Genomic DNA, 25,997 nt, shown 5'->3' with positions numbered 1-25,997 from the left:
ATACACAGAATTACTATGTGATCCAGCAATTGCACTCCTGGGTATATTCCCAAAAGAATTGAAAGCAGGAATGCAAACAGATATTTGTACACCAGTGTTCATAGCAGCATTACTCACAATAGTCATAAGATGGAAGCAACCCAAGTGTCCACGGATGGATGAATGGCTAAACAAAATGTGACATATACAGACAATGGAATAGTATGCAGCCATGAAAAGGAATGGAGATCTGATCCATGTTACAACATGGATGAAACATTACAAAGAAGTTTTGGTGGTGATCGCACAACATTGCAAATACAATTAATGCCACTGAAGTACACTTAAAATGATTAAAATGGCAAATTTTATGTTTTATATATATTATAACACAATTTTTTAAATTAATAACGTAATTTCTTAAAGGCAAGGGTGGGAAGTCTAGATCCCCTCTTTGAATATGGGCTGGCTTTGGTTGATGCTGCTGGATTTCCTAAGCTGGGTCACAGGGGGCAACCCAGCTTATACCTGGGACCCTGAGCCAGCATGTAAGAAGTCCCCCTACCCCGCAATGTCATACCAGAGAGGCCTCATAGAATGAGAGCAGCAATCTGAGTCTTCCCCAGACAGGTGTCAGACACGAGGAAGAGCCTTCAGATAATCATAGCCCCAGCCGGAGCTGCCCCAGCTGACACCAAGTGCAGCAGAGACAAGCTTTCCCACAAAATCCTTCCCAAATCTCAGATTCATGAGCAAAATAAGTGGTGTCACTGTTCTAAGTCACAAGTTTTGGGGTAGTTTATTATGCAGCGATGGGAAATGGAATGGTAAACATATTACTTATGTATTAGAATTTATTTCAATTTAATTTAAAAATAATCACATACAAATAAAACAGATTTGGACTACATAAATATCTCTTGCAAACCAACTGGTAAATTGGATGTTTTCACTCTCATGGTCTGTATCCTGCCTCTGTAAAGTCATTAAAGGTGCAGATATACTTTCTCCCAAATACTGAACAAAGCTGGGGTGGGGGGAGTCTCAGTGGGCTGGAGAGGTGGGAACACAGGTCCATCTGGAGACTCTTTTCCCAGAAGGCCAGGTTACGGGAGAGAGAAAGGTCACTGGAGCTATGTAGCATGAAGGGACAGGTTTCTGACCCAGCAGGGCCAGACTAAAGACAAAACTTGGTCAGCAGGTCCTTGAAATAAAATCCAGAAGGTGGAGTTATGAGTGACATACATCACACAAGATGGGGTTTCAGGAGGCTTGAGAAGGAAGTTATATGGCCAAAGCCAGAGAATTTCAGACCTGGACCACTGAGGGGCTAAAGGTTTATTTTTTAAGCTTAGAAGAACTTAAAAATATATCCCTAATGTATCCTCCAAACATTCCCCCACTGTCTCCTTCCTGTGTGTGGCTCTCCTCACTCCATCAGCTTCTAGAACTCCTGCTCATTTGTTTACTTGTTTGCTGTATCTCCCTGTATTATTAGCCAGGGTAGGCTAAGTGCTGTAACAAACATCCCCAAACCCAAGGGCTCAACTCAACACCAGTTTGTTTCTGGTTCTTCTAACACTTCAGTGCATCTGTCTGATGGACAGACTCCCACGAAGAGATTCTGGGACCTGGGCTCCTCCCACCTCCAGGCTCCTACAACGCAAAGTCCTCCCCATCCAGCCAGTGATGAGGACAGAGAGAGATCATCTCGTGGGGGGCGGATTTTATGGGCCAGGCCTGCAAGTGGGGCACATCCATCAGCCGGAACTCAGTCACATGGCCACCCTCTCGCTGCAAGGGAGGCTGGAGGTGGCCCTACCCCCCAGTTTACTCCCCATGTGTGCCAGTTCTCATGCCCCTTGTTCACAGTGACTGTCACCGTGCCTGGCATAAATGTGGAGTCTATGAGTGAATGAATGGTGCTGGGGCTGCACCGCTGGAACCGGGCTGAGTAGGCATGTTCCTTATAAATGCCCTGGGAGATGGAAGGACGTAGTCACTCCCATTTCTCAGATTAGGAAACTGAGGCTCTGGAAGCTAAACAGCAGGCACAAGGCCACACAGCTAGTCGGTGCGCCAGGGCCAGGTCTCAAATCCAGGAAGCCTCTTCTGCCACGTGTCTGTCCTCTCCACTCCCCTGGCAGCCTCTCCAGTAAGCATACTCACTGACTCCGGGTCTGGTTATCTTCGAGGCAGCTCTGCTTTCTAACAGTCAATGAACCGTATTTGGCAAGCTGCTGGCCCTGAGGCTGGCGGCTGTATCTCACCCATCCCTCTGCCCCCTGGCTACCAGCACAGCCCTTGAACACAGTAGGTGCTCAAACCACCGTCGGGGGATTGATTTGTTCACACCGGCTCAGGCTTCCTGCTTTGCCGCTTGCACAGTATGAGGGTCGCTTACAACTTACAAAAGAAATAGAGGCAATATTTATTATCCTGCCTCTCCCTGTGCAGTCAGAGCTGTCTCCCGCAGCAGGACCAGTGTCCACCCCGAAACGTGCTCCTGAAGCAAAGACAAGGGCTGTGTCACTTGAGGGCCAAGGCCACAGTTGTCTCACGGCCTCCATCAGGGTTAGACCATTAACTCCCGCCGCATACATACCTAGAATGCCCTCGCCCCATCTCGTCCCAGGAAGGAGAGTAGATAAAGGCAGCGGCGTGAGGTTCTGTCCATGGTGCTGAACGCGCCTCAAATCCTTGTTCTCTAACCCAGCAGCCGCTTAGATCCTCTTGGGAAACCAGGTAAAAATGCAGATTCCCTGGCCCCTTCTTTGGAGACTTGCATTCTGAGGATCTAAGATGGGGCCTTGGAATCTGTTTTTACCAAGCACCTGTGATGCTAATACAGCCAGGTTGGTACTAGCCTGAGGTTGACTCACCCACCTAAATAGTCAGTGGTCTTCAGGAAGCGCCTGCTATGTGCCCAGCACTGTGCCAGATACTATTAGGCACAGAGCTGCATCGAGCAAGGTCTCTGTTCTGGGGGAATTTACAAAGTCATTCGGGAGGAGATGTAGGGAGGGAAGGAGGGAGAGAACTTGCTGTGTTTTACGTGGACACGGTGCCAGGTACGTACTTCATCTTTGTCCCTCAAAGTGAGATAAGCAGGCACGTGAAAACAGTAATCATAACCATAACTAACATTTATCTTTCCTTAGGGTCTCCCTAGACCTATCTTCAAGGCAACATGTGATGCATTCCGTTCCTGCTCACCTCCTCATGGCTCAAGACCCAGATCTTCCTGATTCCTGCTGCCCCTCACACCCCCTAGAATTTAGTCCTCCCTTCTTCTGTCCCACGGTCACAGTTCCTCATCGATTACATGATACACCATGTTTTCAATATTGTCCCAACTGGGATTCGAGCTCCCTATTGAGGGTAGGGCTTACCCTTGACTCCCCTGTGTAGCCTCTATCACCGGGACCTCCCCGTGCCCCCACCAGAGGAGGTGAACAGTAAATTCTTATTGGATGGATGACTAGGGGGAGTGGTAAGTGGGCGGAGGAATCTGCCCAGTGACTGTGCCCGAGGAAAGTGCTGCTGGGTTACGAAGCGGTTGGGACAAGTGCTCAGAACCAAAAGAAGTCAGGATGGGCCTCAAGGAAACCAGAAAACAGGCAAAATGCAAATCAGGCAGGGGTCAGCTTCTGGTCAAGGCCTGCCTCTCCTTTCTCTGGGTGTTTGGGGAGAACAGGAAGTAGACTCAGGACAGCAGTGTCTGATGAGAACAGATGTTCTCTGGGCCTGAATGTGGGGCATGGAGGAGGGGACAGGGGAGAGAGAAAGGGGAAAAGCAAAGGGGGAGGGCCATAGCTAGCAAAATGGAATATCCACAGGCCCTCTTATTTATTTAATTTTACTTTTTTTATGGAAAATTTCAAACACACACCAAAATAAAGGGAATAGGAATAATGAACCCCCATGTGCCCATCACCCCACTTCAACAACCGTCCCCATTTTGACATCCTTATTTAATTCCTTCCCCCAAGCATCTCTTTAAAGAAAATTCCAGACAATATATCATTTCAGAATATATTCAGAATGTATCTCTCACACATTAGAACATTTCTGAAAAAGTAACCTCATTATCACACCTAATAAAATGAACAATTTCTTAATACCATATAATGCAAAGTCCACATTCAAATTTCTTCATTTTTATCAAAAATGTCTTTTTAACACCCGACAGGAATCTGGGTTCATTGTGACAAGGGACACAAACCTTGTGGCCTTCCTATGAACAAATACCCAACACATATCCATCCCCCTGCACCTCCACGTGGCTGCTGGGCAGGACCAGTGAGACAGGGCTCAGTACTGGAAGGAAAGCTACAGTATTCAGTGGGGGAGTTTGCCACCTACAGCCTGTCCTGTCCACACGTGGGTGAGCCATGACTGGTCTTATAGGCATATAGGCTTTGAACCCCTCCCTGCAAAGAAAAACGAAAAACAGATTCCAACTATATGCCATTCTGGAAAAGGCAAAACAATGGAGACAATGAAAAGATCAATGGTTTCCAGGAGTTTGAGGGGAGAGGGGAGATGAATACACAGAGTGCAGAAGTTTTTATGAGCAGTGAAAATACTTTGTATGACATCATAATGATTTTATGTCATCATACTTTTTTTTTTTTTTTTTTTTGCCGTACACGGGCCTCTCACTGTTGTGGCCTCTGCCGTTGCGGAGCACAGGCTCCGGACGCGCAGGCTCAGTGGTCATGGCTCACGGGCCCAGCCGCTCCGCGGCATGTGGGATCTTCCCGGACCGGGGCACGAACCCGTGTCCCCTGCGTCGGCAGGCGGACTCTCAACCACTGCGCCACCAGGGAAGCCCTATGTCATCATACTTTTGTCCAAACCCACAGAACGTGCAACATTATTCACTTCATAAAGTGAACCCTAAGATGAACTAGGAACTTTGGTGATTATGATGTGTCAGTGCAGTTCAGCCTTGGTTTAAAAAACAAAAAAAGTCTTAAAAAGAATTAACACTGAGGGTAGACGTTTTTGGCAAAACTTGTGTTTCACTTTTCTATATGTATACATATTATATATGTGTGTTTGTTGGATTGTGATGTAAAATGTACTTTTTAGATTAAAAAAGTTTGCAGGCTACTGTAGTTATACTGGCAAATAAAAGAACAAGTTAATCTAAAAAAAAAAAATGTCTTTTTAGGGTCCATTTTTATGAACCAGGATCTAAACAAGCTCCGTGCACTGCATTTTGTTGCTATGACTCTTAAATCCATTTTAATCTCTAACAGTCCTTCCTCCTTCCCTTTTTTATGTCATTTTACCTGTTGAAGAAACCAGGCTCTTTGTCCTGGAGAATCGTCCTCATTGTTGATTTGGTGGATTGAGCCCTCCTGCTGTCCTTTCACATGTTCCACTGCCCGCGCCCCGCCCATTTCCTGGACACTGATATTTAGACCCAGAGGGTTGATCTGTGTAGAGTCAATTATTCTGGCAAGCAGACCTCCTGGGTGAAGCTGTGTCCTTCCTAGTGCACCATATCAGAAGCAAGTAAGGTCAGATATTCCTTTCGTGCGTGACACTAAAAATGATCAATGTTACCAGCCTGATCCTTCCATTATAAATCTTCCCCATCACCCGGTCCCCAAAGGGTTTTAGCACCTTTCGTAAAATCTTAAAGCTGACAAAGCTGGAATAGCTCTGAGAAACTCATTCACTCGTTTTTCAACTCATCCCACAAATATTTGTTGAGCATCTACTATGCACCAGGCAGTGAGCAGGAGTGAGAAAAACCACCACAATCCCTGGGATCGCAGAGCCAACAGTCAGATGGGGGCGAACAACAAATACACGAGCAAGCAGGTACCCCAACAAGAGACGTTGAGAGCCATGCAGAGAGCTACCCCAGAGCAAGGTGATGGTGGTCAGGCAGCCACTTTGTGGTGGGTGATCAAGGACAGCCTCCCTAGGAGAGGACACTGGAGAGCGATCCAGTCATGCATTCCAGGGAGAGGGAGAGCTGGGGCAGGCAGAGGAGCTGCGCACCCATCAGCAGTCACGAGGAGGCGCGTGTGCTCAGCACCGGTGGGCAAGGGTGAGTGGGCCTGAGGGGAGGCCAGCGAGGAGGCTGCTATGGTGACACAGGAGAGACTGACCATGACCCAGACCGGATGGCGGAGTGGAGGTGATGGCCAGTCCAGCGCCCCTTCCACCCCCTTTTACAGCCGAGAACACGGAGCTTGGGGAGGGCAGGGAGACGGTGGTTATTGAGTGACTACCCGCCACAGGAGCTTTCCGTGCAGCGTCTCAAAACTGCCCCTGCACACTAGGTAGAGGTCTTTGTGCCTATTTCCCAGGTGAGGCCAGTGAATGGTAGTGAAGTCACCTGCCCAAGGGCATAGAGGCAGAGGGGGAAAGGAGGATAGAGCCCCGGCCTGAGGAGGCCCTCTGACCCTGCAGGGTCATCCCACGCTGTGATGACCACTGTGGAGTCTCAAACCTTGGCCCTGGCACCTGAAAGCCCTGTGACCTGGACCAAGGGCCTTCTCCCTGTGCCTCAGTTCCCTAACCTGTAAAATGGAAATAATACTTGCCCAAGGTGCACAGCAAAGCCTAGACAAGGTGGTCCAACCTTGCTCCCAGTCCCTGCCTGTGGGGCCCACACAGGTCACCTTAGCAGAGCCTACAGGCAGCTTCACACCCTCCCATACGGACCCACAGAGGGTTAAACTCAGCCTCCCTCCTTCCTCCATCCCAATTCTGATCCTTGCTGACTCTGCTCCCCGCCCTACAGCAGCTATTCTGGGACAATGGAGGCAGCAGATGGCCCGAGTCCTATTCCCTCCACCCGACCCTCAGAATCTGGGAGCAACCTGCAAAACTGCTGCTGCTTCTAAAAGCGGTCCAGCCAGCAGCCTTCCACGCGCAGGGTGGAGAGGACAGCGGCAGTACAGCACACTATCCCATCCCCACTGGGCTGTGGGCCCAGGGCCCGCCCCACTCGGCTCGCATCCCACAAACCCAGCATTAGGTCAACCCAGAAAGAAAGGAAGCCCTGCGCCTAACACGCACAGAGCGGCCTCCCTCTGGGTCAGGCTCCTCCTTGGAAAAGAAGGTGCTAAGCCTCCGGTGCTCGGCGGTTCCATCAGCCCAGACAGAGCTGCGGCAGGGACGAGGCCCTTCGAGGGCTGGAGGACGTGCTCCAAAGGAGCCCCCAGCCCCAGCTGCCTGGGTCAGAGCCCCTTTGTCCTCCCTCCCTCCTCCCCTCAGCCCTGAGCCCCACTGTGACGCCAATTACACAACATCTCTGAGCACAGTGCTGGCGGGGAGCAGACAACTTCCCTTCCTAGCCCTCCCCACAGGCACCATCAGGCCTGAAATTGCACCACGATCACTTTCATTCAGTCATGCAGCCTCTCTGGGACATGAAATTCTAAGGGCATTTACCTTTAACTCAGCTCCTACCTGGGCTGTCAAAGTGCCCTTTTATCTGATACCAGAGGCGGAATCCCTTAGCTCCATTCAGCCTGCCTTATTCTCTGGCCACACCAACCCAGGCCCTGAAGACAGATAAAAGGAAGAATCGTCCCCAGCAAACCAGCACCTCATAGCACACAGATATTCACATGCGTGCACATCACACACACACACAGGTGTGACACAGGCACAAACACATCCATACACCCCACACATGTCCTTAGGCACAGACGAGCGTAGAAGGGTGTACGGCACACGCGCACTCTTATATGCCCTGGCATGCAACGACCCAGCACACGCTACTTCCATCACTGTTCACTGAGCCATTCCTTTCTCCATGCTGTGCCCTTTACAAACTGCATCATTTCACCTACAACCCGCGAGGTAGGTATTCCTTTTCTCATATATAAAATGAGCCAACAGGCCAGGGAGACCAAGTGGATTCCTCAAGGTCACACAGCCAGCAAGGATAGGGCAGGGCTGTCTAGCCGAGGGACAGACAGATCAAAGACCCTGCCCCGGTCAGGAACGACTTTGGCTGCATGTAACAGAAAACTGAACCAAGAGAGGCTTAAACAAATAAGGGTTTAATATTCTTACACAACCAGATGTTGGAAGGGACAGCTGTGGATGATTGTCTTGGCCTTTCCTTCATGGTGGCAAAGTGGCTGCCCTAGACCCAGACATCACACCCACATTCACAGCAGGAAGATGGGGTCTGGGGCCGCAAAACCTTCCCCAGAAGCCTCTCTATTGGTTTTGCTTTATTTGCACTAACAGACAGAGCTCTGGCTCTGGCCAGGGCTGGGTCATATAGTAGCTCCTAACAGAAAGGGAAGCTGGGAAAGTGAGCAAAAGGATCATCGTGATTGGCTAGGACCCATTCTGATTCATCATCTGGGTCTGGACATGCGGATGCTCCAGACAGAATCGGGTGGGGAGCAGGGACCGGAGACTGGTCAGCAATAGCAGTATCTGCCGCAGACCCTGGATTCTGCCCTTCTTCCACCTGCGTCCCCTCGGTGGTTGGGGATCCAGCCGAGGAAGCCAGGAGTGGGTGGCCCAGCACTTGACCCCGGGAGAGTAACTGAGGGACCAGAGGTGGGGGCTCTGACCGCACCAAGGGACCCATGTAATTCTCTGGAGAGTTAGGACTCCTGAGCCCGAGCAGCTCAAGGACCCCTACCCTTGTTCAGTCCAGCCACCCAAGGCCCATGAAGTCCAGCCCCTGAGGCCTCTCTGGCCCTCACATGGTGCACCTGGTCCTGGGCTGTCCAGCCCACCTCCCAGGGGCTTGGGATGCCTTTACCGCCAGCCACCATCCAATCCTGGGCCTGCCCACCACAGAGGCCCTGCCAGGGACTGCTGCCCACACAGGAACTGCCACGGGCCCTCAAGGCCGCCTGGGAGGCTAAGGGCAACCAAAGGCTTCAGCTCAACCTTTGCCCGGAGGTTCAGGGTTCATCGGGCCACCAGCTGTGGGCACCAGGGAGTATCCGGGTAGAGTAGACAATGGAGGGAGCGAAACCTGTGGAGAGACCAGAAATGGACAAGATGGGTCACTCCCACGGGTTCCTGGGGAGCACGTCACAGAGACGCTCTGGAGCACGGGTTTTCCACCTCAGCACGATGAACACTGGGGGCCAGATAATTCTGTTGTGCGGCTGTCCCGTACATCGTAGGACACTTTGCAGCGTCCCTGGACTCCACCCACCAGATGCCAGCAAGCATCCTCTGAGTCTTGACAATCAAAAATGCCCCCACACGCTGCCGATTGTCCCTTAGTGGGGGGCGTGGGGGGGAGTTGCAAAATGGTCCCTGGTTGAGAACCGCTGGTTTATAAAGACTTCAAAAGCCAGAGAAACCATGAAGAGGCCTCAGCTGAGGCCACACCCTCTGACCGCACATATCTGAGTCCCCAGCTGGCTCCAGCCCATTAGGTAGCAGCCTTTAGATTCTAAATCTTCAGGCTTTGAGAGCATTTAACACGAATTCTTAAACGCCTTGGCAGTAGAGCCATAGCTTGCACGCCTCCACGGATGGGGAGTTCACTCTATTAGAAGGCAGCTCCTTTCCTCTTAGAAAGTGAGCCAAACTCTGTCTCCTTGGAATGCCCGACTTGTTCAACACAGCCCTGGTCCAGGCAGCCTTGGGATAGCTGTGAGTCCTCTGCCCCCAGCCAGACAGCTCTGCAGAATTTCAGGGGCAGGAGTGCTGGCTCCCCTAAGGACGACCCTACGGATAAATCCGAAGTCCAGACAGAGCCCACAGGGCCTTGGGGGGCATGGGGGAGGGTGTTCCCCGCCACCTCCCCAACTGGATCTGACTCCACTCTCCTCTCTCCTCCCACATTCCAGCCACACTGGCTTCTTTTACTTCCTTAAGCAGGTCTTGCTCCCCTGACACAGTATGTCACTGGCTGTGCTCTGAGCTGCCCTACAGCCATCGGGGCTGGGGGTGGGGCTGGGGGGGGACGGAGGGGGCTGGGCTGAGCAGCCCTAATCCCCCCAGGGAGTCTTTGGGGACAGACCTGGAAGGTGCCTAAGTGGCATTCTAGCCCCCATTCCAACCCTCTATCCATCAAAAAGTATCATCAAAGAAACAAAGAGCCTAAGAAAGATTTTCTTTTCATTTCCCCATGACTGCCTGGAGCTCCTCCATTAGAGCATCTCCTTTGCTCAGTGAAGAGAGCTCAGTCTTTCACAGTCTCCCAGAGGATCAGGCCTGGGAGAGCCCTTCAGATGCACATAGCTCAGCCTCCTTGTGTTACAAATGGGGCAACTAAGGTCCAGAGAGGGCAAGGCACCTGCCCAAGGTCACACAGCAAGCCAGTGACAGAGCGGAGACTGAAATCCACTCCCTCCACTCCCAGCTCTGCGCTGTCAGTCACTGGCCTCTCTCACTTCCCTCCCTCCTGGCTCTCCCATCTTTGGATGCCTGGACGCAGGCCCCACTCCTCCCATCCTACAGTTTCAGCCTCCAGACCCACCTGGAGGAGTCCTCCTCAGGGGAGAAGGGGCCATGGAGCTTAATGACGTTGAGTTTCCCCTCAAAGACGCCATAGCTGAGGGTGACCTGCGCAGAGAGACACAGAGAAGAGAGTGAAGGGTGCAGGGCGTCCCACTGGCGACCCCACAAGGGGGCAGCATTTGGGCAGAAACAGAGAAGGCACAGAAGGCATTCTGAGGGGCACAAAAAGCATTCCTCTGCACCTGAAATTCCACCGTCAGTAATGGCTGTTCCGCTGAGGGCCCCACCCCACTCCCCTTTGACCATAATCCCATTTGTGCCGCCAACGGTCCAGTTTACTAGGGAGGCTGGAACGATTCCCTCATCTACAGATTGGGAAACTGAGGCTCAAGGCGGGAAAGCACCTTTCCAGAAAGTTGCATGCCTGAACGGAGGTTTCCTGAGACCCACTCTAGGGCCTGGGCAATCCGTCTCCACCCGGAGCCTAAGGTCACTCCACGAGAAATGAGGATACAGGATGATGACACCCGTCAAGAGGTAGCCAAGCACACTGGTTAAAGACTGTGGGCTTAGGGGCCACCCAAGCAGGGCTCAAATCCCTCTCTGTCCTCTACTAGCTGTGTGCCACAGTTAGTTCCACTCTCTGGGCCTCAGTTTCTCCATCTGTAGAATGGGAATAATGTTAGGACTCACCCCCACGTGAACGCTGTGGGGAAGCAGAGAGTTAAAGAAGTTAAGGCCCCAGTGTGCTGCCTGGCACAGTGGGGGATCTGAAAACCCCACCTGTAGGGCGCCCTGGTTTTGGCCGTCCAAAATCTGCCCCTCTTTCCTGGCTGTGATCCTAATGGGACCAATCTGCATCCCCGTTCTAGGTCTGGCCAATCAACTCTAACTCTAGGCACTGGTAGGAGACAGGTCATGTGACCCAAGTGGGCCATGTGACCAATGAGCACCAGTCCTGAGATCTGGTGGAAGGAGGAGCTCTCTTCCCATGGGTGGGGTGGAAACCAGGGGCTGCCACCTTGCCGCATGAGGGTTGAGCCTGCCTGAGAATGAGGCCCACGTGGGGGAGGGCACATGAGAGAGGGGACAGGGTCTGAGCACCCAGACCCTGCCAGATCTAGCAAGTCAGGCCAAGCCCTCAGCTTCTCAGGTACGCGACTTAAACAGACCTTTTCTGTTTAATTAGTCTGTTGCCTCTCTGTCACTTGCAGCCAAAAGGGCTCTGACTCACTCACACCATGAGGCAGAAGATCCCAGGGGCCTCCCAGCCAGGACCCTCTACGGGGCTGGAAACCCATGAGTTGGAGGGCGTGTCTGCAAGGCAGAGCCAGTTGGACCTCAGCAGAGTCATTCCTTGCCAGGTAGTGGGACGGGTCCCTCCCCCTCCCCCAGCCTGACATTACACTTGGATGTCCCTGCTGAAGACCTGGTCCTTCCCAGTGACACCTGTAAGCTTTGGTGAAGGAGGGGGCTGCCGACAGGCAGGTGAAAAGGACTGGCCCCTTCAGAGGGTGCGGGGAGGATGGGAGGTTGAAGAGAGGAGAGAGGGAAGGAGGTAGCATGTGGCGAGCTGGGTGGTCTGAACCTCAAGACGAGCTTCATCTCATGTGTGCAGGTCCCTCCAGCTGGCATTTGGGAACCAGATCAAATAATTTTAGCATCATAAATGCAGACCCTTGAGGGTTAGAGGTGGAGAGAGCTGAGTCACTGCATGCCCTCAAGGGGATCCTTTGCCACCCTGGGCCTCAGTTTCTCCATCAATAGGGGAGAGCCCCCACAAACACCTTCCCCAGTGCCACCTGCCCCAAGGCTGGCTCACCTGCTTTGGGAGCTGGGCAGCCCCCAGCAGCTGCAGGGTCTCCAGGTGGGAGTGGAAGAGAGGGCTGGGCTGCAGGTGGCCGCCCAGCTTGCACTCGACGATGTAGCCCACAGTGCAGTCATCAGGCAGCCGGATGAGGGCAGATGTGTCCACGAAGCGGGGGCCACTGAGGGACACAGTCATGCTGCAGGCACTGGCCTAAGGCCCTCGACACCTGAAGCCCTCCCTGCCTCCCTGAAGACCCTGCCTCCGCCCAGGCCAGCTGGGAAAACGGAGCTTGGCTCTAGCATCTGCCTCTTGCATACTGTGTAGCCTTGTGCAAGTCACAAGGAGCCTCAGTTTCCTCTTCTGTAAAATGGGCATGATAATGGCCCTGCCCTCACAAGGCTGTTGCGAGGATTAAGTGGAGGAAAGGTGAAAGGCAGCCCTTTTAAAAAATGTATCCTTTCTTTCTCTCTCTTTCTTTTCATTCATTCACTCACTCATTCATTCATTCTTGAGTTTGAGCATCTACCTGCTGCCAGCCACCATGACACAGAGGCTGAGGACAAAGAGATGAGAAAGAAATGCTTCCTGCCCTCAACAGCAGCCCCGATTCTGGAGGGAGACAGATAGATGAGCAGGTCATTTCAGAGGACTGGTACTAAGTCAGAGGGAAGCACGAGGTGTGGGGACACAGGGAGGACAAGGTGAATTCCCAGAGAATGTGGCAGTCTTTTGTTTTGCTCTTTACTTAATCATGGCAGTAGCAGTTTTTAAACAGAGTCTTACAGGATGAGCTGGAGTCAGCCAGGTGCCGAGCAGGGGAGGAGCGGTGTTCCAGGCAAGGGCGTCACCTGACTGCGTACCCCACGAACGCCGTGGGGGTGCCAGGCGGGGCAGCTTGCCCCGCTGTGCAGGATGCCTGACCGAGGGGTCGAGTGGGTGCAGAAACCCAGCCGTTGCCCCCCTCCCCAGGCTGCACCTGCCCAGAGTGGGTACATTTTTCTAATTCACACAAATGTACCATAGAGGTGGACAGAAGCCTCGATGGGGGCAGCCCAGGCACAGGGATGACCCCTGGTTGTGTGTACATGCCTGCTGTCGACAGATGCTAGGACAGCACTCCTGCTCCCAGCCAGGGCACAAACTGGCCCTGGAGGACCCCTCCCGTCCAGGGTAGGGCACGGCAGGCTGGTGTAGTGACAGAGCACGCAGGCCTTAGAGCCAAACCCAGCAGCTGAGCGACCTTGAACCAATTACTTTGCTTAGCCCCTCAGCACCTCAGTTTCCTCAGCCCAGTAGAAATAAGGCCAACACCCCTTCCTCCCCGGGGGCTGTGATACTCTTAGCAAAGCACAGGCCTGGCTCAGAGCCAACCCTCAATTCAAGGTAGCGACACTGATGCAGCTGTTAATAACAGCCTGCTCGGCAGACCTCAAGAGGCTAGACCTCGGCCATGTCCTCTCTAGAATATCAGCACCCCCACCAGGTACTGAGGGCTTCCACTACTCCCACGATCCCCCTCAGTCTGAGCCCTCTAGGACCATCCCAGCTCAAATTTCACCTCTTCCAGGAAGCCTTCCCTCCTTTCCCCAAGCAGAAGGCCCTACTCCCTCCTCTGAGTGCCCTTCCAGTTGGCCTTCACCTCCCCTGTGACAGTGACCAGTCAGAAGAGGGCTGAAAACGGGACCTAATGTTTGCCGGGCTCCTGCCAGGTGCCAGCCCAGACACTTTTTCATTTAACCCTTACAACAACCACTGGCCATTGTATTATCAGGTCCATTTTACAGATGGGGGCACTGAGGCTCCTGGAGATTACACAACTTGCCTGTGTGTGGCAGAGTGCACTAGGCGGTGTACCCCCAAGGGCATGGTGACAGGTGGCTTGCTCACCACTAACTGTGTAACTCTGTGATGCAGCGGGAATGAGAGGTAGTTTCTCCTGAGCTCGCTCTCAAGCCCTTCCTGCTGCAAAGGCCCCACCCACACACCAGCCAACACCCCCTCTCTGCACCCCCCCACCTCTTCCACCAGTCTCTAGGTCTCTGCTTACCTGGCCCATGGGGCCATCTTCAAAGCCAGTTTGCGGTTGATGCAGAAGCCGGCGCCCCCGGTGGCAAACCAGAACTGTACCAGCCTCTGCGGGGAGAGATGGGGAGGGCCAAAACGTAGGGTGAGCCTGGGGTGGGGGCAACAGCCAGGGCCCCCCTTACCCCCAACAAGCATGGCTCAAAACTTTTTATTTCACATCTCACTAGAGTCTTCCTACAGCCTGACATTATTATGCCCATTTTATAGATAAGGAAACCGAGACCCAAAGTCACATAGCTATTTAAGAATGATGGAGACAACAATTAGACCCCAATCTGGCTGGATTTCAGTTAAAGAGGACACATATCATATTTGTCCACCCAGTGCACCTTATCCCTATCCTCAGAGAAACATCCCCATGTGGTTCAGGAGGGACTGCCCAACACAGCACCTGCTCCCATAGGTCACAGATACAGGCAGGTGCCCCAGGAATGATGGATCACAAGACCACACCTTTGACCCAGTGACTGGCTCAGCAACAGACTCAGCCAGCCAATCAGAGTCCTCGCCTGAGCTCCATATGCTGTGAGGGAGAGATGCTTTGACAGGGTCACCAGTAAAGGTAATCCTGATGCCATTTACACCGGGCCATGAACACTGGCCTCACCACTCCCAACTCCTGGGACCAAGAAAGCTTTTCTGCAAAAGGAGAGAATGAGGTCTCATGGAGGAAAGAGAGAAGGGCAGGCAGGCCTGTGAGCCCCTAAGGCCAGCAAACCCCTTGGCATTTCAATCTCAGCAACCAATACCACCCCTTTGGGGTGTAAACCACTTTCTGCCCTCACCCAACATCACCATGGCCCAAGGCCTCTTCTACCTCCTCTGTGAGGACCTGTGAATTCACCCATGAATTTCTTTAAGGCTTTTGAGAAACACTGAACCTCTTCAGCTGTATCATCTCTTGGTCAAACAAGTGCCCTAAAGTTACCTTCTCCCAAGTACAGAGTTGGTGCTTCACTGATGCGTGTTACATTGGGTTGGGCCACCTCCCATGATGCAGCAGTGAGAAGAGCCGTGGGCAGGGAGCTGGAAAGTGGAGGGGCCCCCGCCTCCTCCACTGCACAGCTGTGTAACCTTGAGAAAGTTCCTGCCCCTCTCTGTACCTCAGATTTGTCACCTGTGAGTACAACATTGGCTCCAGTTCTGAAATCCGGTGGTTCTCCTGGCCCAGAGGTGTCCTCCTCCTAAAGACCTCTACGAGCTTACTTCTGGAAACTCTGCCCTCTTAGAGAGAGGTCAGGCCTCAACCAGGCAGAATGAATGGTTTCTTGAGGACCTGACACACAGGAGGTGCCCAATAAATGCTTGTTTAATGAATTGATGAGGGCAGGGCTTCCACTCCCAGAGAACTGTAGCAACGTCAGCAGCGACCATGCAAGTGCCTAACCCTGAGCACTGACTATGCAGAGCCCTGTGCTGTAGGTGAGGTGACCAAGGTGCACAGAACTGAGGTCCCAGAGCTGGGACTGACTCCAAGCCCGAGCCCTTGCCCCCTTTGCTGTCCCACCCTGGGGGATGCCAGGGTCTTAACAGACCAGGACACTTTGGAGCAGAGTCCTGGGATCCCGCTGGTGGGGTGTCTGACAAGGAGGGCATTCATGCACGTTGTGAGGTCGGGGACTGGGTGTGCCCAGGACTGGGTGTGTCCTGAACCAGCACGGGAAGAACACAGCTCAGAGATGAGGCTGTGCTGAGTCGGGTGCTGATTGATAACACTCTCTAGTGTCCACCACGTGGCAGATCCCGTTCCAAGCCCTTGGATAGATGACCGCATTTAATTCTTTTTTTGCTCACAACAGCCCTATGAGGTAGTGACTGTTTTCACTGATTTTACAGATAAGGAAACCAAGGCACAGAGAGGTGAGGTGACTTCATTCAAGGTCACAAAGCCAGGAGGTAGCAGGGCTGGTGTGTGAACCCTGGGAGTCAGGTTCCAGAGCGGAGCTCTCAAACCCTTAGGTCAGGGATGAGGAGGTGTGGGAGTCTGGAAGACCCCGCGGCTCACCTGGCATCAGCTCGCTCACACACGCTCCCCCAAGGCCCAGGAAGATTTAATTAGGGCTCAGAGGCTGATTAGCTGCAGATAATTAAGGTTCTGTGCTCCCTGCTCTTGGTTTCCCTAGTGAAGCAGATGGTGACCCTGGGAGGGAGAAAACCCCACAACTGGCCCAGCTCCCGCTCCAGGCACCACGTCTAGAGAGGGGGACCCATGGCCTGACTCTTCACAGGGGCCAAGGAAGCCCTAGGGGCAAAATATGGCGACCTAAACCTGTCCATTCAGGTCTGGAGCTGAAGCCGGTGCTGGGAACCCTGTTGTACCAGGTGTCAACTCAGTTGCTGGTTAGTGAAATCTGGAAAGACGAGGGGTGTCTAGAGGAGAGGAGGGGAGGGGAGGGTTCAGGGGCTCCCGGCAGCCACAATTTACTACCCGGCCCAGCGGATTCAGCATTTTAATAATCTGTACAACTACATGGTGATGCCAGGTGGCTAGGAGCCCCGCCGTGGAGTCAGGAAGCCTCAACTCACCCCCACCCCCATGCTCACTGTGTGACCAGGACGAGCCACTGCTCCTCCGTGGCCGAGGCCCTACTAAGCGCCAGTCTCTGTGCCTTACCTGCATTATCTCAATCTCCCCATTTCATAAAGGACCAGACTGAGGATCACAGGCGAAGCCACCAGCCGAGACACGCCCGGTTGCAGCCAAATCTGAAACCCAGAAAACCCACCGGACCCCTCCACAGCCCCGCCCCCGCATGGCCCCGCCCCGCATGGCCCCGCCCCCGGGGCCAGCGGCCAATGCACAAAGGAGGCAGCGAGGGAACCGACCGTGCGGTTGTTCGGCTGCGGCTCAGAAGCGTGGATAGGCCGGTTCAGGCTGGGCCGGCCGATGTAGACGTCGCGGGTCCACGGGAAGGTTTTTAGCAGCTTCAGCAGCGCCCTCGGGTTCAGATAGTTGTCGTCATCCACATGACAGAACCACCTGTGGGGATGGAACGCGGAACAGTGAACCTGGAGGGGGTTCCCAAGGGCTGCCAGCCAGCCAGACTCCGCCCTGCGCCCTCAACAGACTTATGGGGTGGGGGAGGCTAACACTGAAGGCACTGGTGTGTGCTGTGCCAGGCAGCGTCTGGTGTAAGCTCATGAGGAAGTTGTGCCCACTTCACAGGTGGGAACCAAGACTCAGGAAGGTTAAGACACTTGCCCAAGGTCACACAGCCAGTGAACAGCAGAATTGGAATCCCATCTGTCTGTCCAGAGACAGATCCCAGCAGGCCCTACATGTGATTAAATTCACAGGGCCCGGACAACCTTACTTTTTCCACAAGACACCTCATTTAGGAACTGGCCCGAGGCAAAGGTCACGCCTGCCCCCAGAGACCAAGGTGAACTCACCTCAGTCCGCTGGCCAAGAAGGCATCAAACTCAGCAGCCATCTTGCAGGACAGGGCAGGGTGGCTGTGCTCCGCAGAGCAGTTGGTGACCACGAGGTGGGACCCTGAAGAAGGGAGGACAGGTCAGGGGCCCCTGCCCAGCTCCTCCCAACAGCCCTGCGCAGCGTGAGAATGCAGAGGAAGGCGGGGCCTCAGAAAGCCTGGAGCAGTGCCTCCAGTCCCATTTTACATATGGGGAAGCTGAGGTCGGGGGGGCTGACCTGCCCAGGACCCTGGAGCTAATGGACAGTAGGCCGGGCTGGGACCCAGGTGTCCAGGGTCTTGTCTCGCACAGTCCCTCCCCACACCCATACCCGTTTCCAGGGAAGGAGCCTGCTCCCGTCCTGGGCAAAAGGGGAATCCCCCTGTGACAAGGGTGGGCAGCCGTGTTTCCTGGGGAACCCCAGGCCAGGGGACAGCCACCCCAGCTTTCCCTGGCAACAGCCGAGGGGCCCCCAACCCACCCAGAGTTACCCAGTCTCTCCTGGAGGCCTTCATCCAGGCTGTCGGTGAAGATGAACGTCTAGGAAGGAGAAAGGAATCAGGACTGGGGTTGGCCAAGGAGAGTCCCGGGCAGCCCACAGCCCACCACAGCCAAGTCCAGGTGGATACACACATGGCAGACCTCTGTCCTCCTTCAGTGATGGACACACACCCCTCTCACAGTCACACGCTCCTTTAGGACAACATGACTTTCTCAACTACCCAACCCACCCCCGCCATACAACACACACAACCCAGCTTTTGTACAACTTCGCGGTATACACCAGCCCATCAGGCTCACACTCAGCCCCCTTACAGACCAGCACCCACAGGGTCCCTACCAGAGTCACACACCCTTAGCAGAATCGCACCTTCATCAACCACACACACACACACACACACACACACACACACATCACATATCACATCACACACACATCACACATACACACACATCACATCACACACACATCACACGCACACATCACATCACACACACATCACATAACACATATCACATCACACACACACATCACACAAACATCACATCACACACACATCACACATCACATCACACACATCACAAACACATCACACATCACACACAAACACATCACATCACACACACATCACATCACACACACACATCACAACACACACACATCACATAACACACATCACATCAACACACACATCACACACACATCACATCACACACACATCACATCACACACACATCACTCACACACACACACATCACATCACATCACACACACATCACACACACACATCACATCATACACACATCACGGACACACACATCACACATCACATCACACACACATCACATCACACATCACATCACACACACATCACATCACACATCACATCACACACAAACACATCACATAACACACACATCACACATCATATCACACACACACATCACATCGCACATCACACATCACACATCACATCTCACACACATCACAGTCCCGCTTGGCCCCTCCACATATACAGAACCCTAAACACTTGTTCAGTAGACAGACCCACACGCTAGGACACCAAACTACTTAGAGAGACGGTCACGACTTTCACAGCCACGCAAACTCCCTGTGCAAGTGTCGGGGCCCCTGCACATCTGCCAGGTAGGAGAGGTGACCCACCAACAGCATTCATACACCTGGTCCCCCATGACCTCACTAAACCTCCAGACAGGTGTTATGATCTGTCCGCTTCGCACATGGCAAAACGGAAGCTGAGTGATGGAGCAAGGCGGTGCGGTTGGCAGGAGGAGAGCTAGCATTTGAACCTAGCCTGGACCTCTCCCCGCCCTCAACTCCCACTACAGCCAGACTTTTCCCTGGGGGTCTAGCAGGCACCTCAGACTGAGGGCGACAACACCGAGCACCCAAGCGCCCCCGGAACCTGGGCTCCTCTCACTCTTCCCCATCTTGCTGGAACCCAACACCTTGGGGTCAGCGTGCCTCCTCTCTTTCTCTCACACCCACATCCAGTCTGTCAACAAATTCTGTCCACCCAACTTTCAAACTGCCCAGGGTGCACCCTCTCCCTCCAGCCTCCACGGCCAGCCCTCGGTCCAGCCCACCCTCGTCACCTCCTGCCCGCTTCGCTGGTCACCTTTTCCCTGCTCTCCCTGCTCCGTCCTGCCTTACCCCAAGTCTGTTTTCAACACAGCCCCCGGGGGAGCCTGACCTTTCTTGCCCTGCTCCCTGGCAAACTTTGCCACCAAACAGTCACCCAGATAGCGGAACCCTCTCAAGTCTGGAGCGTGGGCCAAATGGGCCAGGGAATGCCTGTGAATGAATCGGTGGGGGGAGGCGGAGGGGAGGGGTCCCCGCAGCAGGGCCCGGGGGCTGAGCAGGGTGCATGAGGCTGGTGTTTCGGTCCCTGGGAATCCTGAGGTTGGCACAGAGCTGCGGGCAGTTTCCTCCGAGCTGAAGGTTGCATGTGATTTGTTCAAGGAGGGACTCTGACAATGGTTAAAACCTCGCGGGAGAACAAAGGGACAGACAGCCTGCTGGGGTCAGGGGAGGGGTGGCCGGGGGCCATCTGCTGCAGAGGAGGGGAGATGTGGGGCCATTGTTCCTCCCCCATCCCCCACCCGCCCTCCTCGAGGACTGTGGGGAAGAGGAAGACCCCCCCCCCCGAATCACAAAACGTGCCTTCCCCGAGCCCACCCCCTTTGCCTGGGACAAAGGCCCCACACGAGCCCCAGCTCGCTGCCACAAAGGCCCACCTGCCACCCGGCTGCCTTAACCAGCTGGGGCGGGTGCCCAGCCCTGGAGTTAACCAGCTCAGGACCGCTGCTGATAGCAGAGCTGAAAGAGGTTCCGAGACCCTCCTGCCCTGTGTGGCTGGGGAAGCTGAGGCTGAACGGTGGAAGGCCTTGGCCAAGGTCACAGGAAGAGATGAGCCAAAGGGTGGAAACGAAGGGGGCCCAGATGCAATGGCAGGAGTGGGTCTCTCTGTCTCCTCTCCTCTTCCTCTGAGTATCTTTCCTTTTTTCAACCCTGCCTTAAAGGACAAGATTTCTAGACTCTGCCCCTTGTGCTAGGGGCAGGGGTGGGGGTGGGTGGGAGTGTCCAACTGAGTGAATTCATCTCCTACCTCTGCTTAACCTTGCTCAGTTTCCTCACCTGTAAACTGAGATTGTCAATACCTACCACTCGGGTTATTGTGAAGGTTCCACAGAGCGATGCACCGACATGCTGTCACTTAGATGCTGAGCAGCCGGTTAGCATCTGGGGCTGAGCTCAGGGCACAGCGGGGGGCTGCTTGCCTCTCCTCTGCCGGCCTGGTCCTGCCAGGCCCAGACACCCAGGCTGGAGGCCCAAGTGACTAGGCAGCTCTGGGATCCCGGGTCTCAGCAGAGAAGGAGGGGCCCCAGCGGGAGATGGCAGCCGGCTCCTACTGGGCTCTGCCCCCTCAGGCCTTCGGGGCAAGCACTTCCTCCTCTCTGGCCTCAGTTTCCTCATCCGGAGCAAGCACACCACCATAGTGATCAAGACGAGACAGGAAAGGGCCTCTGACCACGTGAGGCCATGCTCCCGGGTACACACAGACACAGCACCATAAACAGGAAGGTCTGCGGGGAGGGCCAGGCTTGGCGACTTCCGCCAGTGGAACCAGAATCTGCCCAAGACGAGAAGCTGTGCAGAGCCCCAGGGAGGAGCCTGGGGTGCTGGGGGTACAGCAAGGAAAGGGTTAATCCAGGGTGCTAGGAAATCAGGGCAGGGTTGCCCCCTCCCCAGGGGGCCCTGGCCTCTTCCAGGCACCACCCCCCCGCTCCTTGGTCTCCAGGAGCCCCCAACCCCCTCCGAAGGCTCGTCACTTCCACTGAGCCGAAGTGGGGACAGTGTGTGTGTGTGTGTGTGTGTGTGTGTGTGTGTGAGAATCTCCCTCCCCCAGGGATGACTCCCAGCACCCCCGAATCACTGACTTTGCTTGAGGAGGGCACTGGATGTGAGGAGGGCAAGAGCCAGAAGGGACTCGGCGTGTCACAGCCACCTCCCCAGAACGACAGCAGCCACGCAGCCCTGCGGCACACACGCCTCTTGTCACGGCACATCTAACACTGACACTGGCTCCGTGCAGGTGAGCATGCACGCGGGTGTACACACACACACACACAATCCCACACGCCAGGCAGACCTCTGCCCTGACCTCTCGCCCACCACTACCTCAGCCGCCACCATCACAGCACACGCCCCACCTCCCTCGCTCGGAAAGTGCCCCACAGGAAATGGAGCACAGGAGGTGAGGTGCACCGCCCTGGGCACACCCTGGGCCGCAGAGGCGTGGGGGCAGGGACTCTCAGGAGTTCTGAGAGGATGCCCCCCTGCCGCTCTCCCCGAACAGCCCCCCCCCCCCCGCCCCAGACTGTCCCCTCTTCAGCGGCTCAGTCCCTGTGCTCCACGCTCACAGCCAGGGCAGAAGGACAGCACCCAGGGCCTGGACAGGGGGCGGCCTGGCCTGGGCGCATGTCAGAGTCAGGACCTCTCGGGGGCCTCTGTCGCAGCTGCCCAACACCCCCCATTACCCCCGATGCCAGGCTGGGCCAGAGTGGGCAGGAACGAAACCTGTGCCAGGATAACCAGGGAATAGAGAGACCACCCCCCAGAAGGGACCCAGGAGCCCGGGGTAGGGGCCCAGCCTGGCCCTAAAAGAAACGAAGCAGTGGGCCTGAGAAGCGCCTGGCTCCGGGGCCAGCAAGGGACACAGTCAGGGCCGCAGGAGCCCCCGGTCCTCCCAGGAAGGAGCGAGAAGACAGCCCAGGTGGGGCAGGTGGGTGAGCAGCTTCTCCCTCGAGGCCGCCAGGGACCCCAGCTCGGTAGAAAGTCCTCTGTGAGCCCCTCAGACCAGAGGCCACTCCTGCGGCCCGCAGTCACCCGCTTGTCACCTGTTCCCTGGTCCTGGAGACCCACGTGTCGAGCAGCAGCTCCAGGCGGGAGCGGTGGAAGGCCCGGGTTGTCTTGACTGCGATGAAGACATCGTGCAGCTGCAGCTCCGGCGGCCGAGGGCTTGGCGGGCTCAGCCCGGGGGTCTCCGGCACGCCCTGCGGGGATGGGCTGGAGTAGTACCGTAGGGAGAGGAGCCCCATGCACAGAAGGGTGAGGAGGACTCCAGCCAGGCCCCGGAGGAGCCGGCACTGCATTGGCCCTGGGACCCCAGACGGCTCAGCCCCCAGATCCCAACCAGACGGGGAGGGGAGGCTGGTCAGGCGGGAGCCCCGGCAAAGGCAAAGGTCTGCCAGGCATGGGGGGCAGGCCAGGAGGGGAGAGGTGGCAGTCGGTGCTCTGGACCCGGAGGCCGAGCCATGGCAGCCCCGCTGCCGCTGCCGCCAGCCCTCCACCTGCTCCCGGGCCCGCCCTCCCACTGCCGGCTCTGGGGCGCCTGGCCCCGCCCCTGCCTCCAGGGCAGCCCAGGGGCGGGGCCGGCCCAGGAGAGCCCAGAGGTGGCTGAAAAAGTGTCCCCGGCGGAAGGGACAGCCCGGCCCTGCCCGCTGCTGCAGGGGGGGTGGGGGCAACAGCAACCCCTCCAGGCCGTGGACATATATACACTACCAAACGTCAGGTAGATAGCTAGTGGGAAGCAGCCGCATCGCACAGGGAGATCAGCTCGGTGCTTTGTGACCGCCTGGAGGGGTGGGATAGGGAGGGTGGGAGGGACGGAGACGCAAGAAGGAAGAGATATGGGAACATATGCATATGTATAACTGATTCACTTTGTTGTAAAGCAGAAACTAACACAGCATTGTAAGGCAATTATACTCCAATAAAGATGTTAAAATAAATAAATAAAAATAAAAATAATTAAAAATAAAAAAAAGCAACCCCTCCATGCCAGATGGAAGGGAGGGGCCCTCCAGCCTTCCCACTCCCCAGAGACCCCCGGCTAAGCTCACTCAATACCCAGTATCTTCTGGTGTCCAGCCTCCCAGCTTTTGCTCACGCTGTCCCTCGCCCTGGATGCTCTTCGCCAGCCCCCACCATCCTCACCCACGTTCCTTCCACCAGGCTTAATTCTATTTGGACTTCAAGGCTCAGCTCAAGGGTTCCCTCCTCCAGGAAGCCTCCCAGCCTCTGGGCTCCCACAGTAGTTAGCTCAGTTCCTCTGGTCTTCACAACAGTGTTAGAATTATTTCCAGTTCATAGCTGGGCACATAAGGCTGAGAATGATCTAAGATGATCCAGCAGCTCAGCCACAGGGCCAGGTAGAACCCAGGTCGCTGGCCCTCGTCTGGCCCACCAGAGGCCCCTGAGGGTGCCTGTCCTGCCGTGGCCCACTGCAGCCCATCTTGCTCAGCAGTCTTTATTGCTGCCTCTCTCCCAGCCAGGCCAGTGGACAGAGGACCTTCTGCAGCTACCACCTCCGTCTTGTTTTGTACAAGGTCGCTCATATCTTGTCCTCCCTCCGCTAGAACCCTGATGGCTCCCACCTCCCTCAGATTAAAGTCAAAGATCAGACACCAGCCTACAGGCCCTGTGTAAGGGGGACCCTGTTACCTCCAAACCCATATCCTACCATCTTCCCCTTGCTTCCTCACTCCAGACCCAGTGGGCTTCTGGCCAGTTCAGGGACACACCCACCTCAGGACCTTTGCACATGCTGTTCCTGCCTGGGTCTCTCCCTAGAGATCCATACACCTCACCCTCACCTCTTTCAAGTTTACACAAAAATGTCTTCTATGTGAAGCCTTCCCAGACCACTTTATTTAAGTTGGAATCCCTTCTCCCCCGTCCTTCGCAGCAGGCCCCTTTTCTGCTGTGTTTTCTCCATAGCACTTTTCATCTTCCAACATCCTGTACATTTTATTTATTGTCTGTCTTCCTCATGAGAATATCAGGGCAGGGATTTCTGTTTATTCACTGAATCCCCAGTGCCTAGAACAGTGCCCGGCACATGGTAGGAGCTCAATCAATATTTGTTAATTAAACACAAGAAAGTACCAGATGGCTGGTGAATTGCATTAGCCCCACAAAGGAAGAGGAAAGGAAAAGCAACCCTTTTGAGTCACCCTTCTATGGGCCAGCCCCGTGCCAGGCCCCTTCACAGTCTGTCTTCTCAGAATGGCATCACCAAGGGATGAGCCCCTGCTTCATGCCACACAAACCAGGGTTCAAATCCTGATTGGGGCTCTCCCTAGCTGTGTGACTCTGGGCAAGTTACTTCACCTCTCTGAACTTTACTTTCATTTGTCAGATGGGGACAAAAATAAGACTTGGTGACGATTAAAGAATTGGTGGGCTTCTCCACCCCCATAGAAAGGGCACCTAAGATGGGACCAGCTGCTGGGCTCCTGCATCTTCACCCAGACTCATATGTCCATAGACCAAGCACTAGACCAGGCACACAGCAAGGAAGTAGAGAGGTCTGTTTACCCAAATGAGCGTGACCCAGTCTCCATGGCCAGGGAGCCCAGAGCCACCCACAGAGACCCACCACCCTGCCACAAAGCAGAGCATGGCATGGCCCAGGAGGATTCCCAAGGGCTGGGAGAATCAGGCAGGCTTTGCGGAATTGGTGTCTGAGCCTGGCCTCCAATTTAAGCAGCCCCCGACCCCTGGACTTGGACTTCTCAGCCTCATTTCCCACCACTCCCCAGGTGGCCAATCTCAACCCATTTTCTGCCTCTGAGCCTTTGCTCTTGAGGTTCCCTCCAACTAGTACACCCACTCCCCCAAAACCTCCTAGGAGCCTGCCCAAATTCATCACTGCGACTGAGGACAGTCACAGGAGGACCAAGAACATATAGGCATGGAAGTCCAATAGGTGCTTCCTGAAGAAAGGAATCCCACAACACAAGCACAAGCAGCACCTCCTGCAGTGAGGCCACCTAGATTTCTCCCATTGGAGGTGATCATCCTGTCCAGTGAAGCAGTTTCAGGGACCTGGTAATACACTGAGGGTTTGCCCTTAGTCAGCAGCTGGGCCCCTTAGCCTAAGACCACACGCTGCTGGCTTGGCATCCCCACTCCAGGGGACACTCCTTAGATGATCAGACACGAGCAGAGCTGAGCGCAGGGGTGGCCCATCTGTGGGGCCCTCCTTCAGTCACTCCGGGGCAGGTAAGGTGATGCCAGCACAGATGGCAGGCAGCTCCGGGATGAGTCAGGAGCGAAATCTGACCCTCCCCACGGGAGAGCGGGAACCTGAAAGGTGGTATCAACCTGAGCTCGTGGTGGCAACAAGTGCGGGGGATGGAAAGGGGGCCCCGGGCCAGGGATGCAAGCAAGCAAAACGCCACCAGCTTCTATGACAAA

The 25,997-nt window shown here is 54.9% G+C and overlaps 1 protein-coding gene across 3 annotated transcripts; it reads right to left on the bottom strand.

Annotated features, from left to right (window-relative positions):
* Positions 1-7,926: 7,926 nt before the first annotated feature.
* On the bottom strand, positions 7,927-23,085 carry MFNG (MFNG O-fucosylpeptide 3-beta-N-acetylglucosaminyltransferase). 3 transcript variants are annotated; one of them, XM_079936566.1, is made up of 8 exons: positions 22,634-23,085; positions 18,202-18,250; positions 17,690-17,792; positions 17,123-17,276; positions 14,259-14,344; positions 12,224-12,389; positions 10,421-10,506; positions 7,927-8,959 (listed from the first exon to the last, which is right to left on the bottom strand). In XM_079936566.1, exons 1-8 carry the CDS (start codon positions 22,886-22,888, stop codon positions 8,893-8,895), a joined length of 966 nt encoding a protein of 321 aa, XP_079792692.1. In that variant the 5' UTR covers positions 22,889-23,085; the 3' UTR covers positions 7,927-8,892. The 3 variants fall into 3 exon arrangements, with proteins under 3 accessions (XP_079792692.1, XP_079792694.1, XP_079792693.1); XM_079936568.1 differs by having other exon boundaries at positions 18,192-18,250; positions 22,634-22,875; XM_079936567.1 differs by lacking the exon at positions 22,634-23,085 and having other exon boundaries at positions 18,192-18,432.
* Positions 23,086-25,997: the final 2,912 nt, after the last annotated feature.

Source organism: Stenella coeruleoalba (genome assembly GCF_951394435.1).
Source record: "Stenella coeruleoalba genome assembly, chromosome: 11".
Classification (NCBI taxonomy): Eukaryota; Metazoa; Chordata; class Mammalia; order Artiodactyla; family Delphinidae; genus Stenella; species Stenella coeruleoalba.
This window is presented reverse-complemented; position numbering and strand designations above follow the sequence as displayed.

Excerpts from the sequence above, each read along its gene's own strand:
- MFNG (XM_079936566.1), bottom strand. The coding sequence starts at position 22,888 with ATGCAGTGCCGGCTCCTCCGGGGCCTGGCTGGAGTCCTCCTCACCCTT. Across the intron at positions 12,390-14,258 it reads AAGATGGCCCCATGGGCCAG|TGGCCCCCGCTTCGTGGACA; the intron begins GTAAGCAGAGAC and ends TGTGTCCCTCAG. Across the intron at positions 8,960-10,420 it reads CCTGAGGAGGACTCCTCCAG|GTTTCGCTCCCTCCATTGTC; the intron begins GTGGGTCTGGAG and ends GTCTCTCCACAG.